Source organism: Anomalospiza imberbis, chromosome 8, assembly GCF_031753505.1.
Source record: "Anomalospiza imberbis isolate Cuckoo-Finch-1a 21T00152 chromosome 8, ASM3175350v1, whole genome shotgun sequence".
NCBI classification, from domain to species: domain Eukaryota; kingdom Metazoa; phylum Chordata; class Aves; order Passeriformes; family Viduidae; genus Anomalospiza; species Anomalospiza imberbis.
The window spans coordinates 15,286,585-15,307,726 of NC_089688.1; the positions used below are offsets into that span (position 1 = coordinate 15,286,585).

General features: G+C 42.5%; 2 protein-coding genes across 7 annotated transcripts in view; one reads left to right on the forward strand and one right to left on the reverse strand.

Annotated features, from left to right (window-relative positions):
- Positions 1–21,142, reverse strand: part of SEC24C (SEC24 homolog C, COPII coat complex component) — a 332,064-nt gene that overhangs the window by 31,156 nt on the left and 279,766 nt on the right. For 5 of the 6 annotated variants that reach the window (XM_068198487.1, XM_068198489.1, XM_068198488.1 and 2 more), the window contains exon 1: positions 7,330–7,482. The exons of the other annotated variant lie outside the window; for it this stretch is intronic. The gene's annotated coding sequence lies outside the window, so the exon portion shown is untranslated. Of the gene's footprint in view, positions 1–7,329; positions 7,483–21,142 lie in introns of those variants that run through there. 6 annotated transcript variants of the gene reach the window in all.
- Positions 9,179–21,142, forward strand: part of SYNPO2L (synaptopodin 2 like) — a 39,392-nt gene continuing 27,428 nt past the window's right edge. Inside the window, exon 1 of the mRNA XM_068198490.1 lies at positions 9,179–10,142. Within this exon, the coding sequence (XP_068054591.1) occupies positions 10,038–10,142 (105 nt within the window). The 5' untranslated portion in view covers positions 9,179–10,037. The remainder of the gene's footprint in view (positions 10,143–21,142) is intronic.

Genomic DNA, 21,142 nt, shown 5'->3' on the forward strand with positions numbered 1-21,142 from the left:
TACAAGAGCTATTTAAAACAGTATTTTCAGAAACTATGATTTCTAATCAATTTAGTTAGCATTTCATCCTGGTTAGACCTGTGATCATCATCTTAGATAGAAATACCATCATTTGCCATTCCACAGCAGATTACTATCAAGCTTCCTGAGAAAGCTTTCAAACTACTTCTACTTCACAGAATCAGACCAACAGAAAATAGATTTCATTATATAGATGAGTGATCCCTTAATATAACACTTCAATAACACTGAACAAGCTCAGCTGTCACCTCTGTGTTAGTTTACTTGATCATGCTTCCTCATTACAAGCAGCAAGCTTCACCATCCACAAAGGCAGCTGCTTGAAGCGTTTGATAGAATCTAAGACAGGACCAGCATAGGGGGCTATACACTTTTTTTTTTAGCAATAGATGATTTAAAGTCCTTGCTATGTACACACATTTCAGAAAACAAAGATATTGCAAAAGCAAAATTTTCACCCAGGAAAGATGTTCAAAATGGAAAATAATTACAGGCAAAGATGGCACTAAAGGAGTTTTACCAAAGTGTAAGACCTGAAACAGAGTGTCAGAGACAGGAGAGACATTTCTTAGCAAACTTTTGCAAGAAATCTTGTTCAATGGACAGATTCCCAACTCCCCCAACTAACTGTATAAAGAGACTGACTATCTTTATAACAAGAAAAGCAAAACTGTTATTGTAAGACCCCAAACCAAACAGGCAAATTTTACAACAGCAAGCAGGCAGATAACCCACAGTGCCTTTCATTTGTGGAGAATCAAGATTACTTCAGGGTCAGGAGATTCCTTCATGGTATGTTTCACATAAGAATATTTTGCATTGCTTGTACTTCTTTGGACACTCCATGTCACTGTTAGCCTCTTCAGCTAAGACTACCTACACTAACACTAAAGAAACATGTTTAGGGCAGTTAAATTATTCATTAAAAATATCAGTTTATATAAAAATGCAAAGTAAAAATAAATTAAATAACTAATGTTGCCCCACATTTTTCTCCAAACTCTATGATGAACTTGTGTGTTACAGATACAAAGTAAATCTTAACACAGAGTAAACAGGTGCAACAGCCACCAGTAGCAAAGCCTGACTAGGAATCTGTAGCTTAACTCAATCAGGTATCAAAGCCCCAAGCTGGTCTGCCTACACTCTGATTAGCACATGCCAAACAATGCTAAGGTTGGTTCTTCACATTACCAAAAATATGATGGCAAAGAATTATTTCAGCATCACAGTTGTACAGCAAAGCCACATGAAGAAATTATTTCATACATTTAATAAAGGGAAAATACATTTATCATAATAGAGAGATTTAATTACTTACAAAAGAAAGCTAGCACAAAACAAAAACTACATTTAACCTCCTACAGCTAGTAAACATGACAAATGTCAATACTAAGATTACTAACACTTACTCTGAAATTAGATTTTAAACTTTTATGAAAGGAAATAAATAAAGTTTTACATTTTTATTCTCTAAACTGTATAAAGGCAAAGATAGGGCTTTTGTTTAGAAAAAGATCTCCTCTTAAATATTTAAAGGTAATTTGCTCTTGAAAGCTAACATGTCATTTGCAACACCTTAGAAGAGCATGACAAATTTTCATCAGCCCGCAGTGGTTTTAAACACGATTACTCTCCTACTATCATGTTTATAACGTGTAATCTCTAAAAATTCTGGTTTCCCACACTACCTTTGACTTAGTTCTGCAAAACAGTCTAACCTGAGCAGCCATGTGGCCAGGAAGTCTGGACTTTGGGACCCGCTCCCTTCCCAAGTTCCCTGAAAGGTTAACCTCTTACTGCCCAGGAAGGCAATCAGTGCGACCACACTGGAATGACAGACCTACCCTCAGCCACCTCCTGCTCTGTACAAACAGCAAAGCAAGAGAGTGCCTCCTGCAAAGGTGGGAGTATAGGCAAGGAAGAACACATCGAGAGGACTCCTCTACCTGCACATCTTGGAACATCTGGGCAGGGCTTTCTGACAGCGAAGGAGGGCTGTGTTCTCTTCTTCCCGCCCCTGCTTATTGGATTGCACATGAGAAACTTGGCTCCTGGTCACTGCTCCTGCAAACAGGTCACTCCTCTAGGAAGAGCTGTAGAGTAGCAGTATTCCACAGGATAGCTCCTGAGCTATAACCACTAAGACACTTTTCACAAGTTAGACCTACAGAAATCCCCAGACAGATCTAATGTTTGAACTAGGAATTACTACAGGGCAGAACATGAATCTTTCATGCTTTTTCTGCTGTTTTTCTAAAGCACTATAGGATAAGAACTCAAGCATGTCCTTTGTAAACCACTTCTGACTTACTGTTGTGAGTATTTACTCTGTAAGTGATCTAACATGATGATCTTTTACTATTCCCTTTTCAGCCTTCCCTCCCTCATGTGAATATCAGTATTTCCTGCCTGAGCAGGTGATATCTGTAGCTTGTTGCTCTGTCCACAATACCAAAACTGAGAGGTAAGCTGATTTAATGCGTATCTTAGAGAGAAAAAGTTTTGAGATAGTCTCCTACACTTTTGTGGAAAAAGAAGCTACACAAACAAGATGGTTCTAACTCAGTGTTCCATCTGAAAGGTGTACACACCTCAGATCTTCAGCTAGCCCATGTGCCAGCCAGCACAGGTTCAACCTCCACCACAGCACAAGCTGATACTTGCTCTACACTGGCAGAAGGTCAAGGAGGGAGACTTAAGAGCAAGTGCAGTGCTGAAGCTGTGGACAAGGCTGCTTCATTGTTGTGGTGCACAACTTGCTCTGAACATAAGGCTTGTGGCATGCTCGCTCATCACTGATGTGAAATACCATGAGCCAGGATCAAGAGTATTGGCCTCTGAGAAGGTGGAAGGCAGTTGTCACTGAGTGAGTTCCTTTTCCCTCTTCCCTAGTACAAGTTATTTGTATCAAACATTCATTTTGTTTCCACTCAAAAAACATTTCTGTGTAAATTAGAACCTGGTCACTTGAAGAGATATGGAGAAAGGGAGAATTTCATCCTGTCTTATGACACAAAGGGTGGCCTGGGTATAGAGAATAACAGAAATAATACATATACCAGATAAAGAGAAATGGAGATAACAGGCCATTTCACTGGATAAAAACACTGAGGATATTCCTTTGTATGTAGTAACACATTACCAAAACTGAGCCAAACATAATAATGGCACATGGTGTTGAACACCATATTACTACTCAGCAGTTACAATACACAAAGCTCAAATAAGCAGGACTGATGCTAGAGAAAAAAATCCTATGACAAGTGGTCATTACTATAAACAACAAGTTTCCTGCAAAGCAAGAAGCAGCCACTCTGTATCATTTTCTATTCCTCTGTATAAAGGCAGCTGACCATGAAGTTTTGGTCAACAGAGTCGCAAAGCTACAATTACACCAGAAGGCTGTTGTGTACCACAGAGAACCAGTGAGGATCAGTAATGAACCGATGGGAGGAGAATACACAGGAATAATGTAGGGGTGCTGAATATCTAAATTTTTACAATAGCTTCAAGATTACTTAGTACCCAAACAAATCAGACCACAGTGAAGTTTTTATGACATGCTTTAAAAAAAGCCTAGTGATTCATGAGAGCTCGTTTCAATGAGCAAATCTCCCAAATCACTGAAAACTTCATATTCATCATTTTTTATAGTCTGCATTCACTGTTAACTCCCTTTTGAAAGGGAAAAGTTTGATCTCATCAGTTCTTGTTCACTTTCTAAAGGAAAGGCATACAGCAAAATTACTTTCCTTCAGAAAAGTGCTACTGCCTTTTTTACTGGTCCCAGAGAAAGAAAAAGTTGTTTATTTCAACTTCTGAGGAGACTGATATTTTAAAAAAAACCCCAAACCTACAACAACAAAAAAATACACAACCCAAGTCAACCACATGGCCACGAAGGAAATATCTAATTTAACACAAAAATCAAAACTATTTCCAAAATATGGGACAGAAGGAGAGCACCAGTAATTCAGAGTATTGCTTACACTACTTTTAATGTTTCTGTTCTGTAAGTTTCTGGAAGCAGCAAGGTTTTGCTATTCTTACAAAGACCTAGACTCTGGAGCTAACAACACTCTTCAGAAAGGGAAATGTCCTTGCTTTTGTTTCATTGACAGCTTGACTAGGTCTTCTAAAAGCACTCATGGAACACTTGGTTCTTTTCAGATATAAAAAATTACCGTGTGGGTTTTTTTTTTTTTTTTCCTGTAGAAAATCCCAGAAAAGAAACTCGTGTCCTAGAAGTCATAAACTGCCAACTAATCCGTAAGCTCACAGGCCATTGTAACAAGTGCCTCCCACACATTTGTCCCAATCAACCAAAATGGCAATACTGGAATCCACTCCAGTCTGGTTGTAATATGTGGCACTCTCTCTTCCTGCCTGTGCAGATTCTTAACTTCTTACACCACAGGTAACATTTTCTTCGTTTATGCATTTTGAGTTACTGCCAGAAACATTTGTTTTAACAGTTCAAGAAAAGCATAAGACACAGTTTTCAAAGTGAATCTAAGGCGTGATCACTTCCATATTATTTTAAAGAAGGCCACATTAAACCCAGTTTTGTTAGGCTGATTCACCATCCTGGGCAAGATACAATACAGTACACAAGTTACAAGAGTGAAAGTGAGTTAAAAACTGAATACAAAAAAAAAAAAACCAGCTTAGTCTTGACCTAACCTTAAAACTACCAATACTTCCAACCCCTGCCATCACCACCAGATTTCTACTTCAAGAACATTTTACACTTTGTTGACTCAAGTCTCCTGGTGGGACTGATTCACATCTCTATCACTGTAATAAGGCTCTCAGAAAAGATTTGAAAAACGCCCAGCTATGAGCATGGCTTCTAAAGAGCAACCCCATGGAGACAAGAGTCACTGACAATACGGCATCAGCAAAACCACAGCGAAGGATCTCTGTTTCCTAGCTACCTCCACATACATGTGGACATATGTTACAATGACTGAAGTAATCTGAATCATTTCTGTGACTCTTGCACAAGCATAATAGATTAGAAAAAGTTACATGACCAGTTTCAACTTTAGGGAAGAGGCCAGAAGGAAGAAAGGAAAAATGGAAATATATAGAATAAGACTAAAAAACAAGTTTTCTTCACATATATTGTAACACTGCCCATCTCTGTGCTCCGACTTACTCTACACAAATACACATTAGATAATTTCCATCACTTGCAAGAAACAAAAAACAGTCAGAATTAGCTTTTCCTAATACCTATTGCCAGTTTATACTGTCTTTCAATGCTTTCTATGTTAACAATGAATCTTGCTGAACATATAAAAACAAGCTCTATCTTCACAATTTATCCCTAACACATCTTTTCAAATATAAAGAACAAGAAGCATACACCTCTCTTCTGCAGAGACCTTGTTGTTGATTACTGTTGGTGACTCTGTACCTTGCCCTTCCTTAGCCAACCATCAATTTTTCCTTTGATTTTTGACCCTCCTTCTGATAATAAATGTTACAGGAAGATAACATAGTCCTACCACAGCAGGAAAAAACATTCAAAGAAGTACAAGCACCAAACCACTCATCAAAGAAATAATATTTTAAATAGCTGTTCACTGCTATAAGTCAGCTTTCAGCCATGAAATTAAAACCTGGATTGAGTGTCACAGCATATTAAGAAGCAATTATATATTCTTGATATTGATGTCCTCTTCATACTCTGTCTACAACAATAAAAGAATCCTGAATTGCACAGCTTCAAGACAAAAAGGGTAGTTCCATTAGCAAGAACCTGCTCCACAAGAAAATGGATAGAAATATTTATGTTTTCACAGAGTGTATACATATGATTGAAAGTAAGTCACCTTTAAATAGGAAAGCTTAGAAGTTTTAGGCTACATATATTTCTATCTGTCCCATAACTGGAACACCTACTCTAGGAGAAGGTTGTGGGAAAGAAAAAAACAATGTTAAAGCCAGAGTTCCCTAAATTTACTCATGAAAACTTTGCATTAATAAAGAGCAAAGACTTTAGTACAAAATCAGTAGTCATCTCCCATTTCAGTGATGTGATTTTATACTGCTTGTAAAAAACAACAAAAAAGAATTTGCATGTTATGCCTCAGATATGGATTTCTGTCCAACATTCCTCACAACATTTGGTAAAGCTGACTACAGAATCCTGTAACATAAATGGATCTAGAAATATTTTAAAGGAATTATGACATTAATAGCTAACAATCAAATGAGTACCAAACTGGAAAAAAATCTGTATTTTCAATGACGGTACATTAATTGACAGGCCATTAGTTCCTGTGGATAACTTCTGATATAGGTGTATGCAATTCTCTTATGTCCCAGCAACCACTTCCATTGGCCAGTAAGTTTAAAAAGAACTTCAACTACAGCCCAGCTTGGATGGTTTTGCAGTCCCTCTCAGAGATCAGTACAGTCCAAAAACAAACAAACAAAAAAACCACCAAACTAAAGGAAACTAAGCTTCACCGTACTCCATCAAAAGCAAATTCCAAGAAAATAAAACACATTTAAAGCACCATCTACATGGAAAGCAAGAGTCCCATCTTGCATAACCACCTTTTCAATACTACACTTCCATTTCGATCATGCCATCTCCTTTACTTCCCGTCTTCCTTTTTTCACAGCCACGCAATCACTAAGTTTCACTACCAAATCCAGCCAATCTCAGCCGCCAGATCTCTGCAAGGGATGACCATCCTTTGCAGAGCTCGAATGAATGAAAGCTTGAACAGCACAGCACAAACGCCAGGGGAAGAATTCGCGGATTACACGAGATTAGAGAGCTTGCAGAGAGGGCTCTCTGACTCGCGGTGCACCCCGACCAAAAAGAAGCACTCGGTTCTCCGTGCCGGCCCGACGGCCCGACTCGCAGCCGCCGGGTGTCGCCGCACGACACCGGGACACCGACGGGTCTCCCGGGGCAGCCCAGGCACTGGAAGTGCAGGCCCCGCCGACAGCCGGCCCGGCCCCGCAGGCCGCCGGCACCGGCCGGGCCACGGGCGATGCGGACGCTCCCGCCCGGACGCATTCCGGGGAGCCCCGGGAATCTGTAGAGCTTCCCGTGGGGCGCAGCACGGTGGGCCCGACGCGTCACCCGACCGGGCGCTACCGGGCCGCGGCGGAGGAGGAAGCGGCAGCGGCGGCACCGCCTCGGCTCCGGGCCCCGGCCGGGCCGCCGGGCGCGGTGCCAGGCTCAATGCCGCCCAGCCGCTCGCTCGCCCGCCCGCAGCGGGCACCGCGCGGCCCCGCCGGTGGGCCCGACCACCCGGAGCCCCCTCAGGCCTCACTCACCACCGCTGCCGCCACTGCCGGGCCCACTTCCGGCTCCCGCCCCGCCGCTCCCCGCCTGCGGCTCCCTGCTGCCGCTGCCACGTCCGCGCTCCGCCCGCCGGGGCCCGGATGCGGCGCAGGCGCTGGGAGGGCCCGGCCGCTGACGTCCCGGCTGGGGCGGGAGGCGGCGGCGGCGGCGGGGGAGGGCTACGGGGCTGCTTCTTGCGCAGCCCCAGCCAGCGCTGTCCGCACGGGCGGCTGAGCCGAACGCTGCTGAGCCGCGGCCACCACTGACCACGGCCACCACTGACCACGGCCACCATTGACCACGGCCACCACTGACCACGGCCCTTTGCCCCCTGTCCCACCAGCGGCTTGTGAAAGACCGCGACAGGGGAGCACCCAGGGCCAGTTCTGCACCAAGGTGCAAAGAGTTGTTCACTCTCTGCTAACAACAGCAAAGCGATCGTCCCACCGTACTCGGCACTGGTGGGGCCACCCAAGTACTGCCTTCAGTAGGCCCGAGTGGCTCCCTCACTTCAGAAAGGGCATTGAGGTGCTGGAGCCTGTCCAGAGAAGGGTAACAAGGCTAGAAAAGGTCTAGAAAACTTACAGGAATGGATGAGGGACCTGGGATTGTTTTGTCTCGAGAAGAGGATGCTCATGGGGGATCTCATCGCCCTCTACAACTGCCTGAAAGGAGATTGCTGTGAAGTGGGGACTGGTCTCTTCTGTAGCTACAGAGAGGACAAGAGGAAATGGTCTAAAGCTGAGACAGGGGAGACTCAGATTAGATATTAGAAACGTTTTCACTGTTAGGGTGGTCAGGCATTGGAATAGGTTGCCCAGGAATGTGGTGAAATCAGCACCCCAGAGGTGTCTAAGAGGCATCAGGATCTGGTGCTGGGTGATGTGGTTTAGGGATTACAGTGGTAGTGCTGGGTGGATGGTTGGACGTGATGATCTCAAAGGTCATCCTTTGATCAAAGATCATCCAACCTTGATGATGCTGTGATTGTGTTTGTGCCCACTACCAATATGCAATGCCACCGGATGAGTGGTGCTATAGTACTGGCAATGAAGTAGTCGACCAAGAAATAGCGTCACAGCAAAAGTGCATCCTCTGGATGTTATGGTATAAGGATATTAGTCACTGAGAGCTAAGCACATGCAGAATAAGGAAGATGTAAGGATAAGCTTGTCCTCAGGACCTTAACAGAAAATTATGTTTTATGCCTTGTAGGAAAGGGGGAACACGGACTTTAATTTTTGAATAACTCCCTGGCTTGGGATGGCTAGAAAGTTGTGTCTGTCATGATCCTAAAGAAAAACCACTGAAAGACTGCTCCACTCAAGTGAGACCCCATCCAGAGACCTGTATCCAGCTCTGAGGTCCTCAGCACAGCAAAGACATTAACCCATTGGAGCAGGTCCAGAGAGAGGCCAAGAAAATTATCAGAGGGATGAAGGCTTCTCTTACTAAGAAAGGCTGAGAGAGTTGGACTTGTTCAGCCTGAAGAAGGCTTTGAGGAGACCTTATTGTGGTCTTTCAATACTTAAAGGAGGCTTTTAAGAAAGCTGGAGGCAGACTTTTTAGTAGGGCTTATAGTTACAAGACAAGGGGTAATGGTTTTAAATGAAAAGAGGGTAGATTTAGACTAGATATAAGGAAAAAAAAATTCTGCTACCAGGCTGTGAAGCGCTGTAACATGCTGCCCAGAGTGGTGGCAGATGCCCCATCCCTGGAAACACTCAAGGTCATATTGGACAGGGCTCTGAGCAATTTGATACAGTTGAAAATGTCCCTGCTCATTGCAGGTAGATTGGGCTAGGTGATCCTTAACAGTTCCTTCCAACCCAAACTATTCTCTGATTCTATGACCTGGCTGGGCTCTCTTGGCCATTGAGTCTGTGTAAGCAGTGCCCTGCAGAGAACTGTGTGAATCCTGTGTGTGTAGCTAATCCCAGCTATTCTGGTCCCAGAGTCTAGTATTACGAGTGGATGTAGGGGATGTCAGGGAGCAGCACGCTGCAGAGGGAGCACAGTACATCTGCACTCTGCCTGTGGCTTTGGGGGCAGGCACATAGTGCTGCTGTGTACTAACACTAGCTGCACAGAGAAAATAGAAGTGGAGAGCACATTAATTGCAAGCTGGTTTTGTTCAATTCATAGGGTCAGGTGCTGTCACCTGATTTGTACAAGTTTGTGCCTGTGACATGTCCTTGCCTGAAACTCAAACTAATGGATCTTGAGTACTGAGGGACTCTTAAGATTTGCATTTGGAATGCAAAGTGGAAATAAATTTTTAGCTGAAATGCTTCCAGCTTTAAGAGTGTCAGACAAAGCTCTGGAGAGACAGGAGGTGTGCTATTTTCAGCCACGTTCCGGTGAGAGATCCATCATGTATGCGGGGGGGAACAGAGGGTGAGATTGACATGACACGTGTGTAGGACAACTCTGGCCCCTTACCAAGGGCAGAATCAAATGTCTAATCATAGGCAGAGCAGCAGCTGAGAGTCCAGAAGAGCAGTGAAGGCTGGGCTTGACAGTCTCAACTCTTGTGTGTGTGTATGTGTGTGTGAACTTCAAGGAGAAAGTGAGCAGAGGGCCTCGTGGGGACTGGAGAGTGGTGGTGTGAATTGTGAATATGGGAATAGAAGATTCTGCCTGTTAAGAACTGGAGTCTGTACTGAAGTTGTGAAGACAAAATATCTAAAGCACAGAAATCATGGGAGCTGAAGAAGAAATGCTCATCACTCTGTCTGGAGGTGCCCCCTGGGGCTTCCGCCTGCAAGGGGGTTCAGAACAGAAAAGACCCCTTCAAGTGTCAAAGGTAGGACCTTGAGGTGCAAACTGTGAAAGCAAAGTTGTTCTGCTGAACTAAGGTATCCCTACTGAGTTGGGCATCTTTCACTACTGTTAGGAATACAGGAACTCCTTACCATGGCAGCAGATATTAAAAGGAAAACTTGGGTGGTGTGCTCAAGCGGGGTGTGAGGTGGGCTGTGGGTCCTGGAATAGGTGCTATTGAGGTAGAGACAAGTGTCAGGTGAAGATCTGCTTCAGTGCAGGTCTGTACAGCTCAGACGCTTTGTAGGCTGTACAACTCTCCTGAGTTGTCACCAGAGCTATAACCATAGTGACAGGGCAGGGAAAAGGGTTCAAATATGGAAACTTCAATACTCATGTAAGACATTCAACTAAAGAAAAGATAAATTGAAGCAGTAAAAGCCATATTTTTAATTCAACTGTCCCTAACACTTCATTACTATATTCTAGCTTTCAAAATAGAGGTACATTTCTTTAGTGCCTCTTTTGTTGGTGAAAGTTTTTCAACACTGTCTGAAATGAATATTTGTGATGCTCTAAGCATCAAATACTGGTTTAATTTCAAGAATTAAAGAAAAACAGTTGTTTGGATGGGAGATTAAAAAATGGAATAAACATGAACCTTGTGTTGCACTACTTTTGATAAACAGCTGTTACTGTTGTCTTTTCATAAAGACTTGTTGTCTTTTCATAATAGATTGAAAACTAGGGGAAAAAGGTCTTCTTTATTAAGCTCAAGACAGCTGCATTAGCCTTGACACAATGATATCTTGGGATATCTCACTGGAAAGCACCCAGCAGCAGAAATGAAAAAATGCTCTGCCCAGCTCCTTCTGTTTCCTTCAGCAGACTATACCTCTGACAGAATTTTGAAATTAAATGTTCTGTGTCACTTGGCTCACCCTAGATCATGTAGTATTTGTCTGTAATTTCTGCCAAATTGTTTGGAATTCCATAGCTTGGCCTTGAAGAAAAGTTTCTTATGTAGAGAAAGATAATTTTTCTCCAGAAAAACAACTTCTGCACAAACTCATAGACTTTCAGTTCAAAAAGAAAGAATCAATATCCTTTAAACAGGTGTCTGGCATCAGTAGTTCTTAGGAAAATGGAATTTTCAGGGGCTACATTAACTCTGCATGGTCTAAGATTATTTTGACTCTTGTTTTTCCCTCAGTAGATAAGAAACTGGGACTGAAGAGGGAGGAGATTGTGAGTGTCTATAAAGATTATTCAGGATTGAACAGCAGCAAGAACTAGTCATTACCCAGGCTAAGTTGCACCTTAAGGTGGATGGAATATTGCTCAAGGATTAGTAGCACTTGCAGGAAGGTATTAGCTAGCAGCAGCTCTTACCCAGAATTGGGTGCTGTACTTTAAGTCTAGCAATACAAATATATATAGTTATACAATACTTGGATATTGCATTAAAAATAATTATGGAACATATAATTGATAAAAATCCATTTGAGGCTCAAAGTATACATCATTCTTTAGGTGGGATTTTCATTTTATAATTATCTTTTTTGTCTATTATCACCCAGAATTTAATAGCATCCGATGACCCTACATAATATCTTAAAGGCAATACCAATTAAATAGTCTCCAAAGAATGGATGGTCCTTACCAGGTACTCAGGAAGGTCATATCTGAATGTAACCTGCTTAGAAGAGAATAAACTGCCAGGTGTCATGTGAAAGAACATACGGCCATGAATAGCTGATAGGTGCCGGGAGATAACTGAGTGGATACTGTTTGTGTCTCAGAGATTCCAGTGCTGTCATTTCAGACAATTTCAACTTCTAGGCTAGAAAGTCATAGTAGTAACACTAAGGAAAGATGCTTACCTTTGGATGCTGAGTCAAATGATGAATAACTGATAAAAAGTTAATTTGGGAAATTAATCAAGTATAGCAAATATATTATATATAAATGATACATGTTGTACTTTGGTAGAGATGCTGGATTTGCTAAGCCAGAGTAGGCTAAGAGTCACCTCTTGTCCTGCTTCCTGCTTCCTTTGTGTTTCCTGCAAGTATTTCAGAGGAAGTTGTAAGTTTCACAATGCATCTAATTTTTGTGTAATGCAATGTGGAGGGAAATCCTTTCCCCTCAGGTAGTTATCAGCATGCCCTGGGAAGTATTCCTAGTGGTTTACCCTATAGATAAACAGAAAATTGTTTCTGAACAACTCGTACCTTACCTAAGTCTTACGTGATTTCCTAATGAAGATTTGATAACACCAAGCAACCAGACATTCCAAAGATTAAATGTTGCACTAAATGGGATTTCCTGCTTGAGTCGCTCTTGTTGTATTACAAAGCCCTTCTCAATTCCTCATCTTACATGACCGGTGTACACAGCTTATAGTCTTCTTGCCTTTATACTTTCTAAGTTTACATCACCATCATCTTTGCATTGTTTCTCCTTATGGATATTATGATAAAATTAATCACTGATTGCTGTTCTTGGTATCTTTGTTTTGTTTTCATGAAAATTCTTTGGGTGTGCTGCATGGTTCCTTTCTTCTTTCCCTTTCCCTTTCCCTTTCCCTTTCCCTTTCCCTTTCCCTTTCCCTTCCCTTCCCATTGCTGGGGCCTCTAATTGTTTGTTCTCTCATAAGGTGTTCACAAGGATGGCTTCAATTGTTGGCCTTTTTCAAAATGCAATTAACTCGAAAGGTACAGCGAATATATGCATTTGAAACTATTTTCTAGTGCAAAGTATTCAACTGGCTGTAACAAAATAAAGTACATGAACATGCTGGAAGTGAACCCATTTTTCTACAGACTAAAAGGATGCATAGCTGTAGTTTCAACTGTTTCTCCAAGCAAGGGATCAATTCTAAACCTCAGTCCACCTGCCACAAAGGGGTAGAAAAGCAGCTGTATCTACATATGCTGGATGCAGCTGCCACAGAGCTTCTGTGCCATTCAGTAAGGTCCTGTGGGTTATGGGTTCAGGGTCACACCTGGAGAAAGGCGCTGGGATTACATCCTTGTGGACAGTCTCTTGGGTCAGATATAACTGGGCATGAGCCCGCAGTGTGCGCTGACAGCCCAGAAGGCCAACAGCATCCTGAGCTGCACCCAAAGAGGAGGTGGAGGGAGGTGATTCTGCCCCTCTGCCCACTTGGAGCACTGCATAAACCTCTGGGGTTCTCAGTGCAGGAAAGATGTGGACTTCCTAGGATCTAGAGGATCTAGATGATCCAAGGGATGGAGCACCTCTCCTATGAAGACAGTCTGAGAGAGTTGGGGTTGTTCAACCTGGAAAAGGCTCTGGGGAGAATTCATTGTGGCCTTCCAGTACTTGAAGGAAACTTATAAAAAAGAGGGAGAGATATGTTTTAGATGGATAGATAGTGATAGGATAAGGGGGAATTATCTTAAACTGAGAGGAGAGATTTAGATCAGATGTAGTGAGGCACTGGAACAAGTTGCCCAGAGAAGTTTTGGGTGCCCCATCCCTGGAAGTATTCAAGGCCAGATTGGATGGAGCTCTGACCAACCTGGTCTAGTGGAAGGTGCCCTGTCCGTGGCAAGGGGGGTTAGAACAAGATGATCTTTAAGATGCCTTCCAACCATTTTATGATTCTATGATAACTAATTCTGTGTTCAAGTAAACTTAGGGAGCTAAACCAGCCTTGGGTTCAGAACATTGCTTCTTCCAGCACTGCCCAGTGAGTATGGAGGAAAAAGCACAATTTAAGCAACACAAGAAAGATTGAAATGCTTGCATTAACACCAACTGATTATATGGTTCCAGATCTGTAACTGCAAATGCCTATTCCTTTCATCTTAAACTTGCCTACAAGAGCACATACTGACTCTTTTATTCCACCAAAACAATAATTTGCAGTGTCCAGGTGCTAAAATTGCCTAATGTGAATCTGAAGGCTACCATACTGACGTGTATTTGAAAGGCATACCTTTAATAATTCATCTCATAAAAACAGATACTATAAGAGTAGAGAGTGAGACCAAAAAATAAACACAAGAAAACTTGTGTCTGGGGAGCCTTCAGTGAGAAAGAATAGATGATTTTTCATCTGTAATGAGTAAGCTGAAAGAAAAGCAGACATTGATGTGCTCATCAGTACGATCAAACATCAGCAGAGGACATGAATAATTCTGCAGAAATTAGAAAGGATAGGAATATTGAGAACTAGATAAACAAATAAAGAGGGAGATAAAGACTAAAGAACACAAAAAGCAAAGGATAATCTTAACTTTGTTCTTAGTTACAGCAATATCTTTTTAAGTGAAACCAGTTGAACTACTCTGGATTCATATTGGCTTATTGTGATTCCTAGTGAATCTTTTACCTCTTACCTAATGAAGCAGATAAACTCTAGTGGGAGTTTACCCTCAACAAAAATAAAGCTGATTTGGTCTAGCTCAGTAGCTGTGGTGCAAGTGACAACACAACACAAGAAATCTTTGACCAGAAACAGTCTTTAGGAAAGAAAGAGAACAAACATAAACACAAAAAGCAAAAAGGAACCATAGGTGGCAAGATTTTTATTTTAGAAAGGCTGAGGGATAGTACATGGTCCTCACATGTAGCTGTAATTGATAAGAAAGTTAACCCATTCTGTAAAGAGAGTAAGAGAGAACAATACTATCAAGTTCCTGGAGGATTTCTTTGCAGTAAGGATATGTGCATCAAATGCTTTTGAAACAAAACAAAATGAAAAATAGCTAATCTGAGAAAAGTTGCAAGCACTAATGCCATTAATCAACTGAAGTAGAAACCTAACATGAAATTATATTATGGAAATAATTTTTATGAAGATGAACAGGACAGTTTTAGGATGATGCAAGTACATGAAAACCTGCCTTTAGGGATCCTGCTACAAAACAAGATTTATTCAATGAGGGGCAAACATGGTTATTTTCTACAAAAAGCAAGGAAGGCACTTCTACCTCAAGCACAAGTAATACTGACAAAATAGAGGAAACTGTCTTTACAGCTGGTACTGATAGCAGAGGCAAAGGACCTGGGCATACTAATGCATCACCAATAATAAGCCAGCAAAATTTTATTAATGTCTGGGAAAAAAAAGGCAAACATAAAAAAATGAGCTTCAGGTAGACATGTCTCACAGAGATAGGAAGGCGTTGATATTACTGTCTAATGCACAAGGGGCAACTCACTGGAAATACCACACTTACAGCATCAGCCCCTTTCAAGGAAAATAAATGTAAAGTAGAGCAGCCGTAGAAAAGGAGGAGAGGAGAGAAGGCTTCTTTCACCTAGCAAAATATTGAAAGAGGTGACTGCAATCTACAAGCAGATGTTGAGCAAATTCCAGCAACACTATTCAAATATAGGTGACAGGATTGACAGCATGGAACAAATAACCAGGGAGGTTCAGCAATGACTTTCCAATCTAGAAAAAGAATTGAAAATATTTTGAGTCAGTTTATGAACTGGGGTAAACAATATGGCCTCTGAAAACTAGAGGAGATTGGCCCTGGTAGCTCAAGAGACTTCTTTTAGTTGGCTGTTCTGTGCAAATACTCTGCAGCAATGTTAGGAGAATTGTTAGGGGAAGCAGTAGCACAGGATTATGTTGGTTCTAAAACAAAAAATGTTATTTTTTTAAGAGCAGTTTATCACAACCTCCTTTTTAGCTCCTTCCCACATATTCCCACTTTTTCCTTTATGGTTCTCTGCTGATAATTCACTGTTTCTACTGTCTCCTCTTGAAGATATCCTTGCTGCCTGTTTGCCATGTCACTGCTCCCTGTGATACACAGCCTGGCTGCTGTGTGCCATTCTCCTATGCTCATGTGACATTATTCCTGCTGGAGGTGCCAGCTCTAACCCAAATAGACCTGATGGCTTCCAGATTTGTGAGCACCTTCTCTTCCTCTCCCCTTTTCAGTGAGCAGCCTGTTCTTTATCTGTTTTCACAAATGTTTACTGTCACACCTAAAAAAGCACTGTTAGTCGGTAGCAGTCACTAATGCTGGTTTTGGAGTGCCTCAAGTTGCTTTGGGAGTATTCCTGGACATATTTTATGGCCTGTTGGCACCTAGGCAGGTGCTATGTTTGGCTGTTAGTGAAGGAGCATATGCTGTGGCACCAGTGGAACTTTCCGAGGATCTGGAAGAATCTCTTGATGAGAAGTTGCAGTGAAACCATACATGCTCCATCTATACCTGGTGCGTTAAATGTACCTGGGACCATTCTCTGGCACTTATGCCAGCTGCTAGAGAGTGTAATGAAGCCCAGCAATTAACATTTTCTATTCTTCCAAACAAAATGGCCACATGCCCATAGGCAGTGGCTCTGGGAATGGTCTGTTCTAGCTCCCAAACTGTGCCTGGAAATTGTTCTGGACAGCAATAGCCAATCTCAGCCAAAGATGTGCCAAGGATAATTTCAACATTTTACCACAGTAGTTGCAGTCCAGAGCTCAGGTTCATTAGCTGATATTATTCAGCCTGCTACTGGCTAGAACTACTGAATATATCTGTGGAGGCTGAGCCTGATGTGCATTCATATCAACAAGATGACTACAAAGATGTTGCAAGGCACAGGAAGCTCTCTGTACCTAAGTGCCCTAGATCCTTCAGGTGAATGGGGTACTTCTTTAATCCATACTTGTGGCTGATCCTGTCCTTGCTGCCACAGAACAACGGTGCTTATCCTCCTCCTCAGACTATTGCTGAGAGGCTGCCTTTGGGTTAGTGAGTGCTGTCTTTTGCTGCAGTAACCCACTCTTGCAATATTATGAATGCTGTGTTCGATAGTTTTTTGCAAACAAAAGTGATCCTCCTTCTATCGAAATAATAGTAGGTATTGCCCTCTCTCAGCATAAATACTGTGGAGGCATAATATACTTAAGACAGTTGCTGTTCAACAATTAGTAGCAGCTGAAAAGAGCCTTCTGTTTTGAGAAGGGTTTTTATTTGGGGCTTGCAAATGCTCACGGCCCCTTAGAGCACAGTATCAGTATGCAGTGTGAAGGCTTGGGAACACCTTGTTCTGGAGGACTGAAGCCATGTCTCTGGATAACTATGCCCTGTGTTCAAGCATCTTTTCTTCCTTCTGTCCCAGTTCAGTGCCTGTACCTGTAAAACAACATTTTGGTTGCTAGCTTTGCTTATGAGCTTCAATTCCATTAGGTTTAGATCCTAAAACATGAGTAGGCACACTAGCCAGGCTGAGCCTCTAGAAAGAAGCTTACATGGGGCATGTATAAGCATGTTTTTTTTCTGGACATTTAGATGCTTTTCTCACAGCTCCTAAATGTGGGACCTGGTATAAATATTTGACAAATATATCTGTTCTTTCTGAATCCTTGCTTCATAAAAAAAACACCTGATATCCTGCTGCTTAGTCTCTTGAGGGTAAAATGCTTATCAAGTACTTTTAGTATCTATTCTAGTACATGTGGCATTATTCTTTGTCATTGATATTACATTTCAATCGCTTTTCAGCTAATCTATCATCAAGTAACAAATAGCTATGGAGATTATGCCTCTTTTTATCTACCTGGAGCCACCTCTGGCTAGAAACTTGCTCCCCACAATGACACTTGTGCTAAATTTTTTGCTTAGGAAAAGAAAGTGGATTGATTGAGGTTATTTTTCTCTCCCCTCTCTTGTATAACCACAACAAAAAACTCATTTTAAGCACTTTGTTTCAGTAAAGGAAAACCAACAGAGAGAGAAAACCAACAGTCCCCGATTGTTTGTGTTTGTTTTATATCAGCTTGTATCCCCTGGTACAAGTCAGAATTAAATCTAGTGCATCTAAGAACTTGTTCTTTCGTTCCTGCACCAGTACACTCTATGCAGTAACATATTTTACAGTAGTCTGACATGTACTTAACCAACTGAACAGCACTAGCATCCTCTTCCTCTACCAGCTCTCACTGTTAAACCCCTTGCCCAGAAGTCTGTCCTGCCACTTAAGATACATCTTTTCACCACTTTCCCTTGCTGTGTCCATCCCACAAAGTATGTGTTCTCTTCCTTCTTTCTTTATATAAAGACTCCCTAATTAAGCTTCACCATGGATGACCTGTGAAGTAGCTCTGCAGGGACACTGGACCTACTTTACCAAGAGGCAAATCTTCCGGTGTCATCTCTTAAGAAAGAATATGATGTTTCATCACGAAATTACTGGAACTAACTTCCTGTGTAGTTGTAATGCTTAATGTAATTATTACAGATATTCTCCTGTAAATTAGCTTCCAATAAAAACATGGCATTGACATGAGGATGTGATGTTATTTGCTACTTCATACATAAGGCATAGGAAAAGTATCTCACTGGATCTCTGTGTTCAGGTAGGCAACTGAGATAAAGAAAGATTGTTGGAAAATGTCCTGGTTTCCAGGCCCCTGCCTTTTATGGCTCACAGTCTGAGTGTCTTCTCCGAGGTCCCACAAAAAATCATCCAGGTCTTCTGAATCCCACTCTAGCCATCTACCCTCTCTAGCTATCTCCTCGCTCTAGCCACAGGAGTATCCTTCCTTACACAGAAAGAGTAAACCCTGGCCTTGGACGAAAACCAAACTGGCCCAATAACCAAAATGGTATGAATACCCATCTTCAGAAAGAAGAAGAGATGAAGGGTGTTTGTTTCTGCTTTTGCATCTAGCACCTGCTCTGTTTGTGGTTCAGCTGAGCAGGAAGTTCTAGGAGGAGCAGGCCCACATGCTGGTTGGCTCTTGCTTGATCATTCCATTTTGGTAATGCTTTATACCACAAAAAGTAATTTCTTATCTCTCCATAAGAACCCTGTGATAGGATTGCATTTCACAGAAGGCTGGGAATGAAATTTAAACACTGCCAAGTTGTATAGAGTTTTGGACACCATGTCATTGTAGCTTCTGAGGGAAGGGGATAGCTCTGTGGGGGAAGGGGATGGCTCACTGAGAGATGCAATCAGAGAGTGGAAGGACATTGGGTGGGAAGATGAATTGTATTCAGTAAAAAACTCTGACTTAGACTGAGGCTACTAGATTTCTGCTGGAAAAATTGTAGGAGATTAGGTGAAGACTGATAATAAAATTTATCTTCCTTCTTTATAGGCTGAGCTCTCCCAGTGAGAGGAAGTGGGAGGCAAGGGGAGAGATGGATGACATGAGCCTACACTACAAACCACTTCTATTTACCCACAGCCTACTTCATTACAAAGAAGCTGAGCTGGCCAGCAGGGAGAGTAGTTGCAAAGTTTCAAGACAGGTTCCCTGGCCTGTACTGAGGCAAGATGTGAAGCCACTGAGTTACTATCAGGATTACTCTATTCTTAGCATCCCAGCATGTGTTCAGCCCCCACATACCACTATCTAAATATAGTCCCTACTGAAGGACAGATGCTGCCAAGTTGCCAAGTTGCATCTGACCCTCTCCTCTCTTGCATTCTGTTCCTGAAAGCTAGGCTGAATTCCCCAAGACACGTCAACAGTCAGCATGTCCTTTTGTCTGCCTAGGGCTGTACAAGGAAACCTGTACTGTACTGTTAAAGCCTCATCTCAACCCTGGCCTTCCTGGCCTCTCCTAGCACTGACCTTCCTTTCAACACCCCTTAATTGTTGCCTTACTATTTTCCATTTTTTTTTCAGTCTCAGCTGCCTCTGTCCTTTCCCTTCTGTCTGATTGAATATGATCAATCGGAGGAAGCAGGCAAAGTAATGGAAGAAAATGTGTGTGTGTGTGCATGTGTATGTAGGTACTGCAGACACCCAAACCTCTCTGACAAGAGCTCTTTTGTTGCTACAGATTATCTCCTGCTGAGAGGGCAGGGAGACGGCCAATTTTCTGACTAAATGTGTTCCAGTTTTTCACACTGATTTGTATTTCCAGTAGCACAAATCCATAAGACTCTGAAATTGGGATTTCTTAAACCTATCTGAAATCTAAACAGGACATACCTTGATGTGAGTATGCCATGGGAGAGTGTGTCTACTGAGGCATGGAGTGGAAAGTCTAACAGTCAGTTACAAGAGGCTCACAGAATTTGTGGGGCTCTTCACACAAAAGAAGAGGTCAATTCTTGCCAGTATGTGCTAGAAGGTCAGACAGTGTAATCTCCCAGGGCCAGGTCTGGGGCCAACCCTGACCACTTGTCAGAGTCTGTCAGTGCTGCTTCCCATTTGCACAAGAAAGCTCTTCAGGTATGTGTTACAGAAAGCAGAGAGGTTTTCTCTTTGAAACACCACTTTTTCCAACTTTTCCCACCTCTTCAGAAAAGCTGTTGGGTGACACCTTCCAAGCTTTCTGCAGCTTAAGCAGAAGCTTCCTGTTAGTGACACTTCATGTGGCTCACTGGGTGCCCAGGAGAGGGCATCTTTTGGACATGGGGAGCAAGTGGCTGATCCTGAGGGCAGCCTGACCTTCAGGATGGGCAGGGAGCCTGGCTTTTGGACTGAGCAGCCACCCTGGCTTGGGACCTCAAAGGCTCAGTGCTGCTCTTGCTGTACTCAAGATGTGCAGGTTATGGGGTTGTCATTAAAGTCTCTACAGCACAGAGCTGGCAGTCATACAAAAACTGGCAGGCTTGTGTTGGTCTCTTTCCAGAGGCTCTGCAGCCTCCAGCACACTGCACCCTGCTGTCGTGGCTGTGGACTTAGTCCTGTCCTGCCCTTCTTTCTCTGTACAATCCTCTTCTGTGTTTAACCCCTTTGCCTTCCTCTCTGGCAAATGCAGTGCGGTAGGGGTTTGGCATAAAAATGAAGCTGTGGATAGTTAATTTCCCTCTGATCCCAGGAAGCAAATTCATAAACTTCCAAGGAAGGTTTATAAATGTGTGGAAGACTGAGCCAGACACATGCTATTTTCAGACTCTATAGGTCTCTTCCTGCACTGGAAGAGACCTGGTCCTGTTTTCCCAGAAAGGAATGGAGACATGGAAAAGTCCCCATGGACTGTAGAGCACTGAAATACCAATAGTTGCTTTAGTGCATGTGCTTTCTGTCAGTCCGGTCAGATTTGAGCACAGACCAAGCCAGATCCAGCATCCTCACTAACCATGAGAAAAATG